Source organism: Giraffa tippelskirchi, chromosome 6 (assembly GCF_054371585.1).
Source record: "Giraffa tippelskirchi isolate mGirTip1 chromosome 6, T2T-mGirTip1v1.2.pri, whole genome shotgun sequence".
Lineage (NCBI taxonomy): Eukaryota > Metazoa > Chordata > Mammalia > Artiodactyla > Giraffidae > Giraffa > Giraffa tippelskirchi.
In genome coordinates, this window is record NC_137280.1 from 15,843,159 (window position 1) to 15,857,955 (window position 14,797).

At 38.0% G+C, this 14,797-nt stretch overlaps 1 protein-coding gene across 9 annotated transcripts in view; it reads left to right on the plus strand.

Moving 5' to 3' along the window:
- VPS13B (vacuolar protein sorting 13 homolog B) overlaps window positions 1–14,797 on the plus strand; it is a 752,042-nt gene that overhangs the window by 651,240 nt on the left and 86,005 nt on the right. For all 9 annotated transcript variants that reach the window (XM_081503358.1, XM_081503363.1, XM_081503357.1 and 6 more), the window contains 3 exons: window positions 6,308–6,489; window positions 7,663–8,012; window positions 13,650–13,811. In XM_081503358.1, the coding sequence (XP_081359484.1) occupies window positions 6,308–6,489; window positions 7,663–8,012; window positions 13,650–13,811 (694 nt within the window). The remainder of the gene's footprint in view (window positions 1–6,307; window positions 6,490–7,662; window positions 8,013–13,649; window positions 13,812–14,797) is intronic.

Sequence of the window (14,797 nt, forward strand, 5' to 3'; positions counted from 1 at the left end):
TTAGAAAAGACCCTGATGCTGGGGAAAGATAGAAGGCAGGAGGAGAAGGGGGCGACAGAAGAGATGATTGGATGGCATCACCGACTCAATGGATATGAGTTTGAGCAAGCTTTGGGAGATGGTGAAGGACAGGGAAGCCTGGCACGCTGCGGTCCATGGGGTCCCAAAGAGTCAGACACAACTGAGCGACTGAACACCACCACCAAAAACTGTGCACCAGTGCCAAGTCTTTGGTGTTCCTTTCCATATTACACGGTCACTTTCTCACAATGTTAAAACACGTGAGAGTAGATTGCTGACAAGGACTTTTTTTCCCCCACCCCAAAAATGCAGGTTCATAGAGGAAGGCATCCTGGAAAGAGAAGTGGCTTAAAGAGTGTGTGATTCTATCTTCATGCAATGAATATGAAAACGCTGTTGAGTTTTTTAGAGTACAAATAATAATAATATTTTTCTCCCACTGCCTGAAGATCCTGTAAAAGAAGTCACTGTCGGCTCATATTCAATGTACTATGAGACAGTGGTCCATAACTGTCTGTGTGTGTGTGTGTGTGTGTGTGTGTGTGTGTGTGTGTGTGTGTGTGTGTGTGTGTGTGTGTGTGTGTGTGTGTGTGTGTGTGTGTGTGTGGTCCATAACTGTCTGTGTGTGTGTGTGTGTGTGTGTGTGTGTGTGTGTGTGTGATGCTCTTCATTTCCCCAGCGTGTGTGTGTGTGTGAGGGAGAGATGCTCTTCATTTCCCCAGCCTTCTTTCTTGTATGTAAAGGTAATTCAGGAGTCAGAGAAAGAGTGTTCTGATAGCAAAGTCCCTGGATCATTTCCTTTCTTCTCGCTGTTTGACTTTCCACCAGAAGATCACTGTGGCCACTAGATAACCATCCCCCTCCATTTGGCTACTTAGAGCTGTACTTTTAGATGTACCTACATTTGCTGGGTGGAGAAGTAAATGGCAGCCCACTCCGGTATTCTTGCCTGGAGAATCCCATGGACAGAGGAGCCTGGCAGGCTACAGCCCATAGGGTTGCAAAGAGTCAGTCACAACGGAGTGTCTGGGCATAAATTTCCTGGGCACCATTTTTTTAACGTTTTGACTTTCATTGACCATTCAGACAATAATCTTGGTTGGAACTGGTTTGCCATTTATTTCTGCTCCCACAATGGTGTAATCCAGGATATCCAGAAAGATCTTTCGTAGGGCTAAATGTGAGTTTTTGTCTTCTGCCCCTTGGATAAGGAATGCTTGTATTCTTCCCCAATTATTTTTTTTATCCTTTTACTGTTTCCTTTTAGTTGGTAATGAAACTCAATGTAAGAACTCCTTACCCCTCCGCCAGGGAGTTGGACTTTGCCAGGCAGTCCTTCTTCCCATCTTTTTAAAACTACATATGTAGTTTTAATCCATTAGTGGGTCATGGAATCAACATAGCAGGTTGCAGCTGAAATTTTTTAACCATTTCTTAAAAACTGAAGTATAGTTAATTCATAGTGTTCTATCAGTTTCAGATGTACAGCCAAATGCTTCAGATACATTCTTTTTCAGATTCTTTTCCATCATAGTTGGTAACAAGCTATTGATTAGTTCTCTGTGCTGTACAGTAGGTCCTTGTTTATCTATTTTATATATAGTAGTTCGTATAAGCTAATCCCAAACTCCTAATTTGTCCCTTTCTCATGACACTCCCCCCACTATCTCCTTTGGTAACCCTAAGTTTGTTTTCTATTTCTGTGAGTCTGTTTCTGTTTTGTAAGTTAAATTCATTTATATCACTTTTTCAGATTCCACATATAAGCAATATCATACAGTATTTGTCTGACTTCTTTCACTTAATATGATAACCTCTAGTTCCATCCATGTTGTATAGACAATCGGTTTGGGAAGATGAAAAAATTCTGAAGATGGGTGCTGTTGATAATTGCACAACAATGTAAACATACTTAATGCCACTGAACTGTAAGCTGTTAAATGGTTAAAACAGTGAATTTCACATTATGTATGTTTTACCACAAATTAAAAAATCAGTATCATATTTTGAGTAATCCCCCCTCCCATTTTATGTGTGTATGAGGTTACAACAGAAGTGTATTTCTTATTTGGGGTCTGAATTAAGACATTCTCCCCCAAAAAGACAGTTCCAAGGAGTAGAGAGAACATGGCGTAGCAGGCACACACATTATCCCTTGTCTTCTCTCATCCATTCGGTGCTCTCCCAGAATGGACAGGGCAGTGTTTTTGCAGTCGGCAGGAGAGAGTTTAGGTGAACCAGTGTTGAGAAACCGTGCTGCACTGGGATAAATGACAGCATGATATTATGAGTTCTCTCGAGAAAGGGTAGGCTACCCACTCCAGTATTCTTGGGCTTCCCTCATGGCTCAGCTGTAGAGAATCCGCCTGCAATGCAGGAGACCTGGGTTCATTCCCTGGTTTGGTAAGATCCGCTGGAGAAAGGAATGGCTACCCACTCCAGTATTCTGGCCTGGAGAGTTCCGTGGACTATATAGTCCATAGGGTCATAACGAGTTGGACAGGACTGAGCAACTTTCACTTTCACTTGGGAACTGAGGGTAATCACCATCAATTAACATTAAACTAAGTAGCCAGTATGGTACCCTGTTTGCCAATCAGGAAAAGAGGGATAGGTTTTTTTTTTTTTTTCTATTATAGAGTAATAGACCTTATACCAAGCAATTTCTATGTAGTACTTCCTTTAATACTCAAAAAGCAGGTACAATTACTATACTCACTTTACAGATAAGAAAACTGAGATTTAGCAAGGTGAAATTATTTGCCCACAATTACAATATAAGTGGTGGGGCTTCCCTGGTGACTCAGATGGTAAAGAATCTGCCTGCAATGTGGGAGACCCAGGTTCAATCCCTGGGTTGGGAAGATCCCTGGAGAAAGGAATGACAACCCACTCCAGTATTCTTGCCTGGAGAATTACATGGACAGAAGAGCCTGGTGAGCTACAGCCCATGAGGTCACAAAGAGTCCTACAAGACTGAGCAACTGACACTTTCACTTTCACAGTATAAGTGTAGCAGTTCAAGCATTTTCATCTAGGTTTTCTTACATCAGTCATTCTCTGCTTAATCTCTATGCTGTATTATAAAACCCTTATTACCACAGAGGGATCCAGAGAAAAGCTCAAGGCTTTTCCAGTCAGGTCAGATCGTTGTTGGATACCTACAGAGCTATTGTTGTTGGATACCTGGAGTGACATCCAGGAGTGAATTTTTAAGGATTATGCTTGGGTCCCTGCAGTGTCTATGGATCAATCAAGATCCAGACTTACTAAAACACTCCTTGTTTAAAGGAATTGATTCCCGTCTATGGATCACCTAGGACAGCCTATAAGTTTCTTTGGCTAAAATGAAGGTGTGGATATGTAAAACTCCTGCCATACTTTCTGCTTTTTAGAATATTTCCTTTGTTTTAAAAATTAGAATTTCCATTAGGAACTTATTGATTATTTGAACTATTGAATCTTGAGTTCTGTGTATTACTATTTGAGAGGTTTTGCTCCTTAGAGCCATTTTTGCTTTTCTATTTCTGATTATTACACATCTCATAAGTTATGTTTTTCCTTTTGATATCTGGATCAGATCAAAGTCCATCGTACTTAATTAAGGAAATGAAGCTGCTATAAGTGTCCCTCGCACCGTCATTGTTCTCATCTTTGACTGTTTAGCTCTATTATACATAGATATTTTTAATCCTTATTTAAGAGGTAAACATACAGATGCTACTTTCATAGTGTATGTGCGTTCATGTGTGCTAAGTCGCTTCAGTCATGTCTGATTCTGTGTGACCCTATGGACTGCAGCCCACCAGGCTTCTCTGTCCATGGGGATTCTCCAGGCAAGAATACTGGAGTGGGTTGCCATTTCCTTCTCCAAGGGATCTTCCTGACCCTGGATCTCCAGGGGATATTCCTGACCCTGACGCAGGATCAAACCCACATCTCTTATGTCTCTTGCATTGGCAGGCATGTTCTTTACCACTAGCGCCACCTGGGAAGCCCTTTATAGTGTATAGTGATGATTAAATTAAGGTGAATATCAAAAAACTTTAAATTTATTGATTCAAAATATAAAGCATATTCATATTGCATGTGCCATATTAATTTTATGTTTAAGACATTTTAATTTTGTTATAACTCAAGTTTTTAAATATAGATTAATCTAGTAACATTTTAGATAGGATTTCAAGATTGAAAGAGTACTGACTGCTTGAATATATATGTTAGGAATTGCTATAAGACCAAAAAATATTTTTTAACCATTGATTTGTACATTTAATTTAGGAAAAGTAAAAAGTCAATCAATTTGTTATAAATAAAGATTTTGATACCTTAGCAACTTTTTCAACTTGTTACAGTATTTGCTACTCTCAAGAGAGAGAAAAGTAAATTTTGGAAAATATCAAGAGTGTCAAAAATGGCAGTTGGCAAAAAAAGTTCTTCAGATAAACACCTCAAATTGTGTGCTTAGAGTTTTAGAACTGATCTCAAAGTACTCTCACCTGGATTTTTAATAATATTTTGACTAACACTATACCCTATTTTTAATAACTTCTTAAGGGAGAGAGTTCGTAAGTGTAAAACACATGTATTAATACATCTAATACAGTTTGGCCTTTTTGAATAAATATAAATTTTAATTTTACCTTGCCAATGAGATCTTTTTTACCTGTGGTTTTTTTTTTTAAGTGAAGTGGTTGATTTACAATGTTATGTTAGTTTCTGGTATATAGGAAAGTGAGTCAGTTACATATGTATAATGTGTATTATATATATGTTTTCATATTCTTTTCTGTTATAGGCTATTACAAGATATTGAACACAGTTCCCTGTGCTATATACAGTGGGGTCTTGTTGTTTATTTTAAATGAGATCTTTATTTATAACTCCACAAATAAATTCCTAAAAAGCTGTTTGGATTAGTATGTCCATTTATAGAAGTGTTAAGAGTATATACCTAGCTGCATTTTCATGCATAACATTTCATCAGAAACATATTGGCCCAGAGTTGTGTTTTCTTTGTATGCAATGGATTTTTGCACACAGAGTCATAAGATTGCAGTAAATACCACCACACTGTAAACTCCTTGAAGTTAAACACTCACTAACCCTAGCTTTCTTTTCACCACTTCTTTCAAAACCCACCTGAAGATTCACACTCTTGAGAACTCCACGTGATCCACCCCACGCCATTCTGAGTTCCTCTTGGGTCTCTCTGCTCTGGCCGCACTTCCAACTTTCCTACTCCTTGATGGTGGTTCCATTTTATACTGTTTGTAAATATGTATATATTTTATACCACCAGTTAGACTGTGACTTCATTGAAAACCTAGGATTTATTTCTTTAGTTTTTCTGGTCATAGCTCTCCCAAGGATACTATAAGCCAGTGCTTCTTCTCTAAGCTCCTCATGGATGTGAGAGCCAGGCTCCACCACAACTATAAGCAAATTTCAGATTTGGCAAGAAGAGGGTGGAAGACAGTGAGGGACTAGGGCTGCATTTGTTCAGTGAGCCGCAATTACCAGAATGCGCCCTGACATCTCCCAGTGCCCAGCTCCACGTTTCAACGGGCAAACTGAGGTGAGGTAACGAGGTTGCATGTTTCCCATGCGCACGAGCAGCCACTTTGAAAAAATTTATTCCCTCCTACAGATGCCTTCACTATTTATTTTAATCGAATTTTTCTGGTATAAAATATGTTAAGGGGATGGACAAATAAAGAGAGGACCCAATACATATATTGAGTATGTGTATACTCAATATACATGCAATATTATCGTCCATGAGACCTTGGTTCTTCTGAACATGGTCATAACTTTTATGGCACCTAGTACAGTATTCAGTGGGTATTCAATAAATAGTATTGACTAACTTATATGGGAATATGGATATGGACAATCTGGAGAAGTAAAACAGAAGATTTATGATGCTGAAAACATTGGTCTTTTGAACAGCAGAGTCATACTCTGAATTGTGTTGGTCTTTAATATGAGTACAAGTTGTCCATAAGTCATGTGAAATGTGGATGGAAGAAAATTGAGTTGGAGGTCAATATGGCCTGGGGTCTCAGTAATCCTATGAAACTTTTCTGCTAATAGCTCAGAGAATAATCAACAAGAACTTAATTTTTAAAAGAAGCTCATTTATGTAAACAAATATGGAAAATTTGATAATATACTGACTATAGGATTATGGGAGCTAGCTTTCAAAACCCTTATAGAAAGATGTTTCATTTATATGATGTTGGAAAATTTAGGTTACTGAACTTTTATTAATTATTTTCCACAGCTCTGCAAGTGAATCTGGTTCTCAAAGCACTTGTGACCAACTTGTAACTCCAACAGCCCTGGCTGCCTGTACCAGAGTTGACTCCTGTTTTACCCCGTGGTTTGTCCCATCTCTTTGCATTTCCCTCCAGTTTGCTCACCTGGAGTTCCATCTTTGTCATCACCTTGATCAGCTTGGCACAGGTACTCTTTATTTTAGCATCAGAATAACATCCACTTAATACTTACTGTTTTGTCCCTACACGAAACTCCTTCCCAAATGACCACCACTCACATGGGGAAGGAGGACATTTTTAGAAGCAGCATTTATTTCCTTCAACAATGAGCACCAGCAAAGTTATTCTGAAGTTTTTTATTTCATGTAATAATTGTCCCCCTTACGTTTGAACCATCTCATGTACCTATTATATAGATTACCAGTTATATTGAATTGCCATGATTTAGTGCACTTCCTAATGAGAATTTTCAAGGAAGTTACAAAAATTGCAGGTTTTACTATTACTCCAATTATGAATTTTTTGAAAGAAGCACATCTGTTTTTGTTTTATATTCTGAGCCATTACATTAATGGCAAATAGTTTCCAAAAGTACTTGATATTACTTTATCTCGAAAAGTATAAATACCTCCCACCAAAAATGGACAAATTCTCCAATATTTTAAAGGACTAGCATTTTTACAAGTTTATAAGATAGAAGAGTAAGTTTTTCCACATATCAAAAGTGACCTTTTACAAATTTGCTCATGTTCATGAATAATTATTCCTAAAAATGTGTACCAACTCTTTTCTACTTAATACACTTTGATTCTGGTATTAGGTTTTCAACCTACATGTAATGGAAAAAGGAACAAAAATCAGATTAAAACTAAACACAGCTGCTGTTAAGCATCTTGCCTTTTCAGCAAAAATGGAGCTTAACCTGTATTTTCTAATTCTGGGTCATGTTTTTGGTTTTCAGATTTGGTGGGTAGATACAGAGCACTTCTGTGAAACAAGCCTTAAATATTTACCTCCTTTTCATTTTCTTTTTATCTGCAAATGTAACCTTTGGAAAGAGACCTGCTGTTTGAACAAAACAGTTTTTTGTCAGTTTTGTTTGTTACTTTATTTTTCTTGGTTTGTTTTTCCTTTTTTTTTTTTTAATTTTTTTTTTGTTTTGTCTTTTTGAACAAAAGTGTTGTTTACAAATACCAAATGGTAATTCAAATGTTGTATTATCTTCAAGAGAATGTTTGAATTTATTAACCAGCAACTATTGCATTCAATAATCAAGAAGTGAGTAATTTAAATGTCATCTCTATATTTCCATAAAGTGTTGGCTCATCTCAACTGCTGTATTTCTTGTTTTTCTCAACAGCTCCACCAAAATACCTACAGCCATTTATTTCTGATAAAAATGTGCCATCTGAACTAGAATACATGATTATTTCCTTCAAAGAACCACACATGTATCTTCGACAGTGGAACAATAGTTCTGTCTGTCAGGAGATCCAGTTCTCAGCTCAAGCAGACTGTAAACTTCTAGAGTGCAGAAATGTGACATTGCAAAGCTTGGTGAAACCCTTCAGCATCTTTGGACAGACTGCAGTTTCCAGCAGTGCAGTAGAAAAGCTGATTGATTGCTCCATCATCATTGACTCTATATTTGTAAACTTTGGGCAACATGTAGTTCATTCTCTCAACACTGCAATACAAGCTTGGCAACAGGTATGCACATTCTAGAACAGTTTACAGTTTGTCCTTGTGTGATCTTTTATTAGACACTCTGTGTTATCACTTCTAATAACAAATTAAGCACAAACAAAAATGTGAGAGAATGAAGAATCTGACGGGCATCATTATATTTGGGGCCTCTTCTGTTTTGGCAAAGTGATACATGTTATTTTTCAAACCTTTGGAGAATATGGGTTCTCTACACATGCATCAGAGATCATGCCCACATTTTTGTGACTAATGTACCACATCTGTGTGGAAAGTAACATATTCCCAGAAATTTTTTCCAAGTATTATGGCTTTAGTTTGCCAAAGCTTCAACTTGGTATGTATCAAATTGTCTAAGCAGCCATTGCAGAAATGAAGAACCTGTGTGAGCCTTTCTGATAAAAGCACTTCATCTTTCAAACCAAAAAGGCAGCAAGAGGAAATATGTGAACATGGTATAATCTCAGCCTTTCTCCCATTATTATTCTGCCATTTTGATTCACTAAAGAAGCACTCAGTATTAGATTTTTTAACCAGCTAAAGACTCTTGATGAGTAATTTTTTAGTTTTATCTTTTGTCAGAAATTAGCCATATTAGAAAAGAGATAGAATATAAGTCTGTTTTGAATGACATCTTTAAAATGGGGAATCTGCCCGCGTTCACTATCATGAATATAATTTCACAAAAATTTGGATCATAGTCTGCTCAGTGATTTCATAACAAATCATTTCTGCTTCCCTTACTGATTTTCAGTATAATATTGCATTTTCATAAAGCCCATGTTGTTATTTAAGCTGAGACATTTCCCCACATTTTGTATGTTACATGCATTTGTGCAGACTAACTCCCCAAGAGAAATGGTCCTTCACTCCACCCTGACCTCATGTGGGGATGGGACAGTGGGGTTGGGGGGAGGCTGAGTTCTCTAACTTAAGAATTTTTATGGGAATAAACTCTTTCCTTTATATGCATGAAGACCTATACAAGACTAAGGAATTAATTACCTAACATGGCACTACAATAGCAAAGGGAAAGAAGATAACACATCTGTTTCATATTTTAAAATTCTTTTTTAAGGGCATTCCATGGTTTTCTTGTTGCAGAGGACATGCGTAAAATAAGAGCTAGTGTGATCTAAATCTTTGCAGCTGGTTCGAATAGCGATGTGAAAAAAACCTCCATGGCTCCAATTTCTGTTTTTTGTCATATTTTGAACAATGCATTTAATAAAAAACAAACCTAGAGAATACAGGAGTCATTGATAGAACATTTAAACCCAGGGTATTTTTGTCTTGGTATCAGGACCATTATAAAAGGACTCATGTGTAGCAACTACTGCAAAATGGCCCTCAGAAATATCAGTTTCCTCCCAGGGTAAAAATATTCTCTTAGACACAGCTATACATATAAATAAAACATGGTGCATAAATATTTAAATGTTTTAAACCACATCAGAGTGTGAATGACTGACTGGCTAACACAGTGCCTTGAAGGAATATTCTGAGTTTTTTTAAAAATGGAATTGTATATTTGATTAAGTAGAGCCATATGTCACGTAGCATATTGCTGACAGGTACATTCTATGAATAGTTGGTTCTGATTTATACAGGGATTTGGCAATGTTAACATGAGCCACAAGAGGATATACTTCTGTAATTGTTGCTGTAATTTTCTTGTTTCCTCCCATGTCAAAGGTACTTGCCACCAAGTTTTAATGTGGTAGGCATCTAGCCCTGTGTATTGTAAAGTAAATACAAAATTCACTACTTTGAAATTATAGGACATTTGACTTTGAAATGGTCTTATAGAGGGGTTATTAAGTTCATTGTTTCTAAGATGTTCTGAATGTGGTTTATCCCCTTTAGAGGGGAAGCTTAGCTTCCCAAGCTTGGATTTTATTGTGTATATAATGCTCATATACAGTGTAATTATTGCCAATGAGAAATGTGAATTTAATAAGCAGGATATGTTATTTGAGTTCTCCACATACTTTATGAGATTTGTATCGGAGACAAGTCATTTGTATCCAGTGTGGATGGACCAGACAGTTGAAGCATGAAACAATTTGACCTTTCACCTTTAGGTCACAAGTTCAAGATTAACAGAAGCCTTCATCAGTGTCTGATTTCTCTGGCTGTAGATTTTTTTTTCTCTTTTGTGAATGATTAATGTTTTGTGAAACCAGATTAAGAACCCAAAATGCCACTTGCAGTTTGCTTTATATTTCTATGTCACATTCCCACATTTGGACCAAATAACATTGTAAAGGAGATTTTTATTTAAAAGTTAAGATTATGCTCATGTGTCTTATCTTAGACCATAAGGATATCCCTCTTTAAATGCCTAACACTCGAGCACAAATCTTAAATGTAAATAAGCCATCTTTTAATTACAAAAGCATTCTGAGGTTTTGCTTTTATATGATGTCATATACAATATGTACCAATTTTTTATAATACACTAGAATTTAAACATTCCAAGAAATGCTTAAACTTATTACAGTTATAATGAACCCCACAGATGAAGGAGCAGTAGAGAAACAGTTCTCTCAGGACTTTGAATATTCTTTAGAAAAATGTAAACAACCCCCTTGTGTTCTTTCATTTACATTTTTTCCTAAAACCTTCATCATTTATTAAAGGTCAGTTTTTAGAGATGAGGAAAGTAATATGACTATTTTTTTCCTACTCGGTCCCCATCTGGTAACTTAACCTTTGTCTAACCAGAAGATTGATCCCAATTCATTAAGAAAATTGAATTTCAGTCTCAGGTTGACTATTTTAAGTGGGACATTGGAATCATACCCCTTTCTTCATGTTTGTACTCTTGGAACTAAAGGATAAAAAAATGTTTAAAAGGAGAGCAGTTTATGTTGATTATATAATGCTAAATGGAAAAATCTCATCAAAACTAATTATACACTGTGACTCCAGTTTAATTAAAGGTCTACAAACCTTTAAATATATAAGCTATATAAGATAGGATTGGTCTGTTTTACATATAACCATTTCCTTAGCATCCTCTTAGCACCCCTTTTCTGGGGAAGGGAATCCAGTTGGTCTTTCAATTCTTGAGTTTCATCAGTAAAGCTGTGTATTTTCACTATTTAAAAAAGATACATAAAATAGGACTGGATAGGATAGATAAGAATGGGAACAAGCAGGACACTCAGAAGTGAAAAATTGCGGGAAAAAAATTCTCCAGAATGTTAACAGCAGTTATCTCTGAGTCTAAAATTAGAGACTTTTTATAAAAAGAAAATCAGTGCTTCCTGTATTTTCTTTCTACTGGTACCTGTATTACATTTATAATTTTAAATTTACTCACTTATTTGTTTCATAAGTGTTTGTTGAGTACTTATGTGTCACACATGATACAGAGAACAGGAGATGAAGTTGTAAATAACACCAAACTGGATCCTGCCCTTATGCAGCGTAGAGTCTAATGATGGAGACAACAGTGACCTAAAATCACGCAAGTAATTACTCAGTCCTGGTGGCTCAGACAGTAAAGACTCCGGCTGCAGTCCTGGAGACCTGGGTTCAATACCTGAATCAGGAAGATCCCCTAGAGGAGGGCATGGCAACCCACTCCAGTATTCTTGCCTGGAGAATCCCAAGGACTGAGGAGACTGTCAGGCTACAGTCCATAGGGTCACAAAGAGTCAGACACAACTGAATGACTAAGCACAGCACAGGGATCAGTGCGGTTAAGGCAAAATACACAATGTTGTGTAAGCATAAAATAGGTGGACCTAAGGTGATCTGGGAGGATCTCAGGAGGCTGCTTACTCTGAGAGCATGACCTGAAGACAGAAACCTGAAAAACTGAGTCGGAACAAGTTAGTTGAACAAGGAGGAAAAGAGGTCCAAGCAAAAGAATGGCACTGAAGCAGGAAGGAGTTTGACGTGTTGGATGAATTGAGAGGAGGGCTGTGGTGTTGGAGGAGCTGAAAAGGGCTGGTGGAGCTGGGGTCTAGAGGAGAGTGGTTCAAGATGCAGCAGGGGGCGGACCAGGCGGAATGCCTGAAACCCGTGGGCAGTCCAGTTTTGAAATCACAGCTCATGATTAAAAGCCACGGCAAAAAGGAGTATGGTAGACAGCAGGTAATTATTGGTTATAACTGCTTCAGTCTCACTTACCCAGAGACACTTTATGATTAGTGTGGTTGTCAGGCAAGGTTCCACTCCATGAGAACAGAGAGGGTTGGTGAGAATAGACAGATGATAGAGGGAGCGCTTAGAAGTCCCTCAAGGATATCTCTAGAAGAAGGAGATATTTCAAGGCTTCTTCACTCACTGCAGCCATGGAGCTCAGCCTGTGCACTTGGGGGGCCTTCTGGTTGATTAGGAGGGGCTTGTACCTCCCAGGATAACTGTTCTCATAAGGTTATAGATCAGGTCTTGGTCCAGGCTGGATTCCAGTACATTCATCCATAGACTCCTAGGCTTCAGGCCACAAAGTCACTTAAATCTCTATGCTCACAATGATATAGCCCTTTTTTACTCTCCCTCCCCTTAGTAAAATGCCAAATGATGGACTGTGGCTTTGTTACATTACTTAGAGCCACAACCAGGAAATAGAGGCCAATTGGAGAAGCTGGCCCAGGGATCAAACCCAGGTCTCTTGCATTGCAGGAAGATTCTTTACCATCTGAGCCACAGGGAAGCCCTATCAGTGACATATTACCTCCCGTTATCTGAAAAGTCTTTGGCTAATTAAGATTTTTTTCTTGCATTCTCAAGTTAGCCATTTATTTAACTGTTCTGTTTACCAAAGGTATGTTGATTGTTTTTCAGCCATAACCTAGTCAGGGTGATAAAAAGAGTAAACACAGAAATGCTCTATGACTCAGCCAGTGCTTTGATGTAACAGCAACCAGTGGAGAAGGAGGTAGCCACACATTAGGAGCGTATTACTAATTTGCTGAGCCTCAGTAGATTAATGAAAGACATTTGCTGATTGATTATTAGTTGAAATAGACACCAGCAACTGTTTTTCAACTAACATTTTCTCTCTTGAAAACTGCAGCTTGGCTTACACAGACTCTGAAATTGATCTGTTTTGTGAGTTCAGCCTGTTAACAATAGAGGGAAAGTTATGGTTTTATTTACATCTCTCCCTGAGCAGATTTACACAGACACAGACACACACACACACCACCCTCCCCCTTAAGGGAGCTGGGGGTGTATTACCTAAGTGATCCTTACTTTCTGTAGGGTACAAACTGTGGCTTTGGTAATTGGTCTTGATTGTCAAGTTTAGAAGGCCGGGAACATGGTAATTCTAGCCTCTGTACTATGCTCAAAAACGTGCACTACCCAGTACAGCATTCTTTGTAGCATGTTAATTCATTTTAAAACATTAAACGTTTGAGGGATTTCATTGTTCCTTTTCCTCTTCTGTGTGTATGATTTATTTTGCAGGAATATAAATCAAAACATATTCTTGGAACATTTAAGATCTCTTTAAGGTATTTTTTGGTGCTTATCCTGGAAGTATAGAATAGTTTGTATACCAGAGCTAATGACAACAGATCTTTTAGTATTTCTGTGTTGTAACAATCGCCACTGGGCAGACAGCTGCCAAACATCTTGCAATTAATCTGATGCACGTTGGCTTTTGTATTCTTTTTCTTTCAGAACAAATGCCCTGAGGTAGAGGAGTTGGTCTTCAGCCATTTTGTGATCTGTAATGACACACAGGAGACACTGCGGTTTGGCCAGGTGGATACTGATGAAAATATCCTGCTGGCCAGTCTCTGCAGTCACCAGTACAGCTGGCGCTCTCACAAATCCCCACAGGTATTTGAGAAACAGCCTTACAAACACAGCAATTGTTAAGGTTGGGGATGCCTTTCTTCTGCGTTTGTGTGCCTGTGTCCAGTTATTTCCCTTTTTAAAGTCTCCCAAGGGGCCACATAGTATATATAGCTCCATCTGACAGAAACCCAGAAATGTTTAGAGATGGGAGTGCAGCGTACCCGTGCTCTTCTTGGGGTGGACATTCTTGTGTTCACGTGGGCACCATGGAGGGGAGTGTGGTGACAATGATGTTAAACTCCAGAGCCAGGGTACAGAGACTTGGCTCCTGGCTCTGGATTACCTTGCTTTGCTTTCGCACTTCAGTTTTCTTATATGTAATTGGGGATAATAATAGTACCTGATTCATAGGATTGTGAGGTCTGAATAAGTTAATACATAAAAGGTGCTATAAGAGTGCTTGATGTACTGTAAACATTGTATATTGGGAGTTATTTTCCATTTGTGTATTTGGATTTTTACTGTGTGTATAGTTCATGCCAGTGATGTATAGGCACTGGAGAGTCAAAGGTAAAAAAGTCTTAGTCCTTGCCCCCCAAGGACAGCTCACGGTCCGTGACAGAGTGACTGCAGTGACAGACTGTACCCAAGGGAGCACTGAGAAAGGACAACCAGAGGGTGTCTGTTTTCCAAGGAGTGTCATTCCATTTTCCTGTCACTTTAGATGGGAATAATTAGAGGGATGTGCCCTGCAGGGATAACTGAGGACAAATTAAATACAAAGATGTGGTCTTAAATGAGTAAAAGAAATCCTAGGAAGTACTCTCAAGAATAATGTATTTCTAAAACCCTGGGTAATAAGGAAACTACTGTCTGCTTATGATTAAAAGAAAGTCATTAGATTAGAGAACAAGTTTTCCCATCTGGTCTATAGACCAGCTTTAGGATATGTTATATCCTCAGGCTCCCTCTTGCTGTTTTTTTTCCAGTAGCTAGATTCTGATTTCTTACTTGCTTTTTTTTTTTTA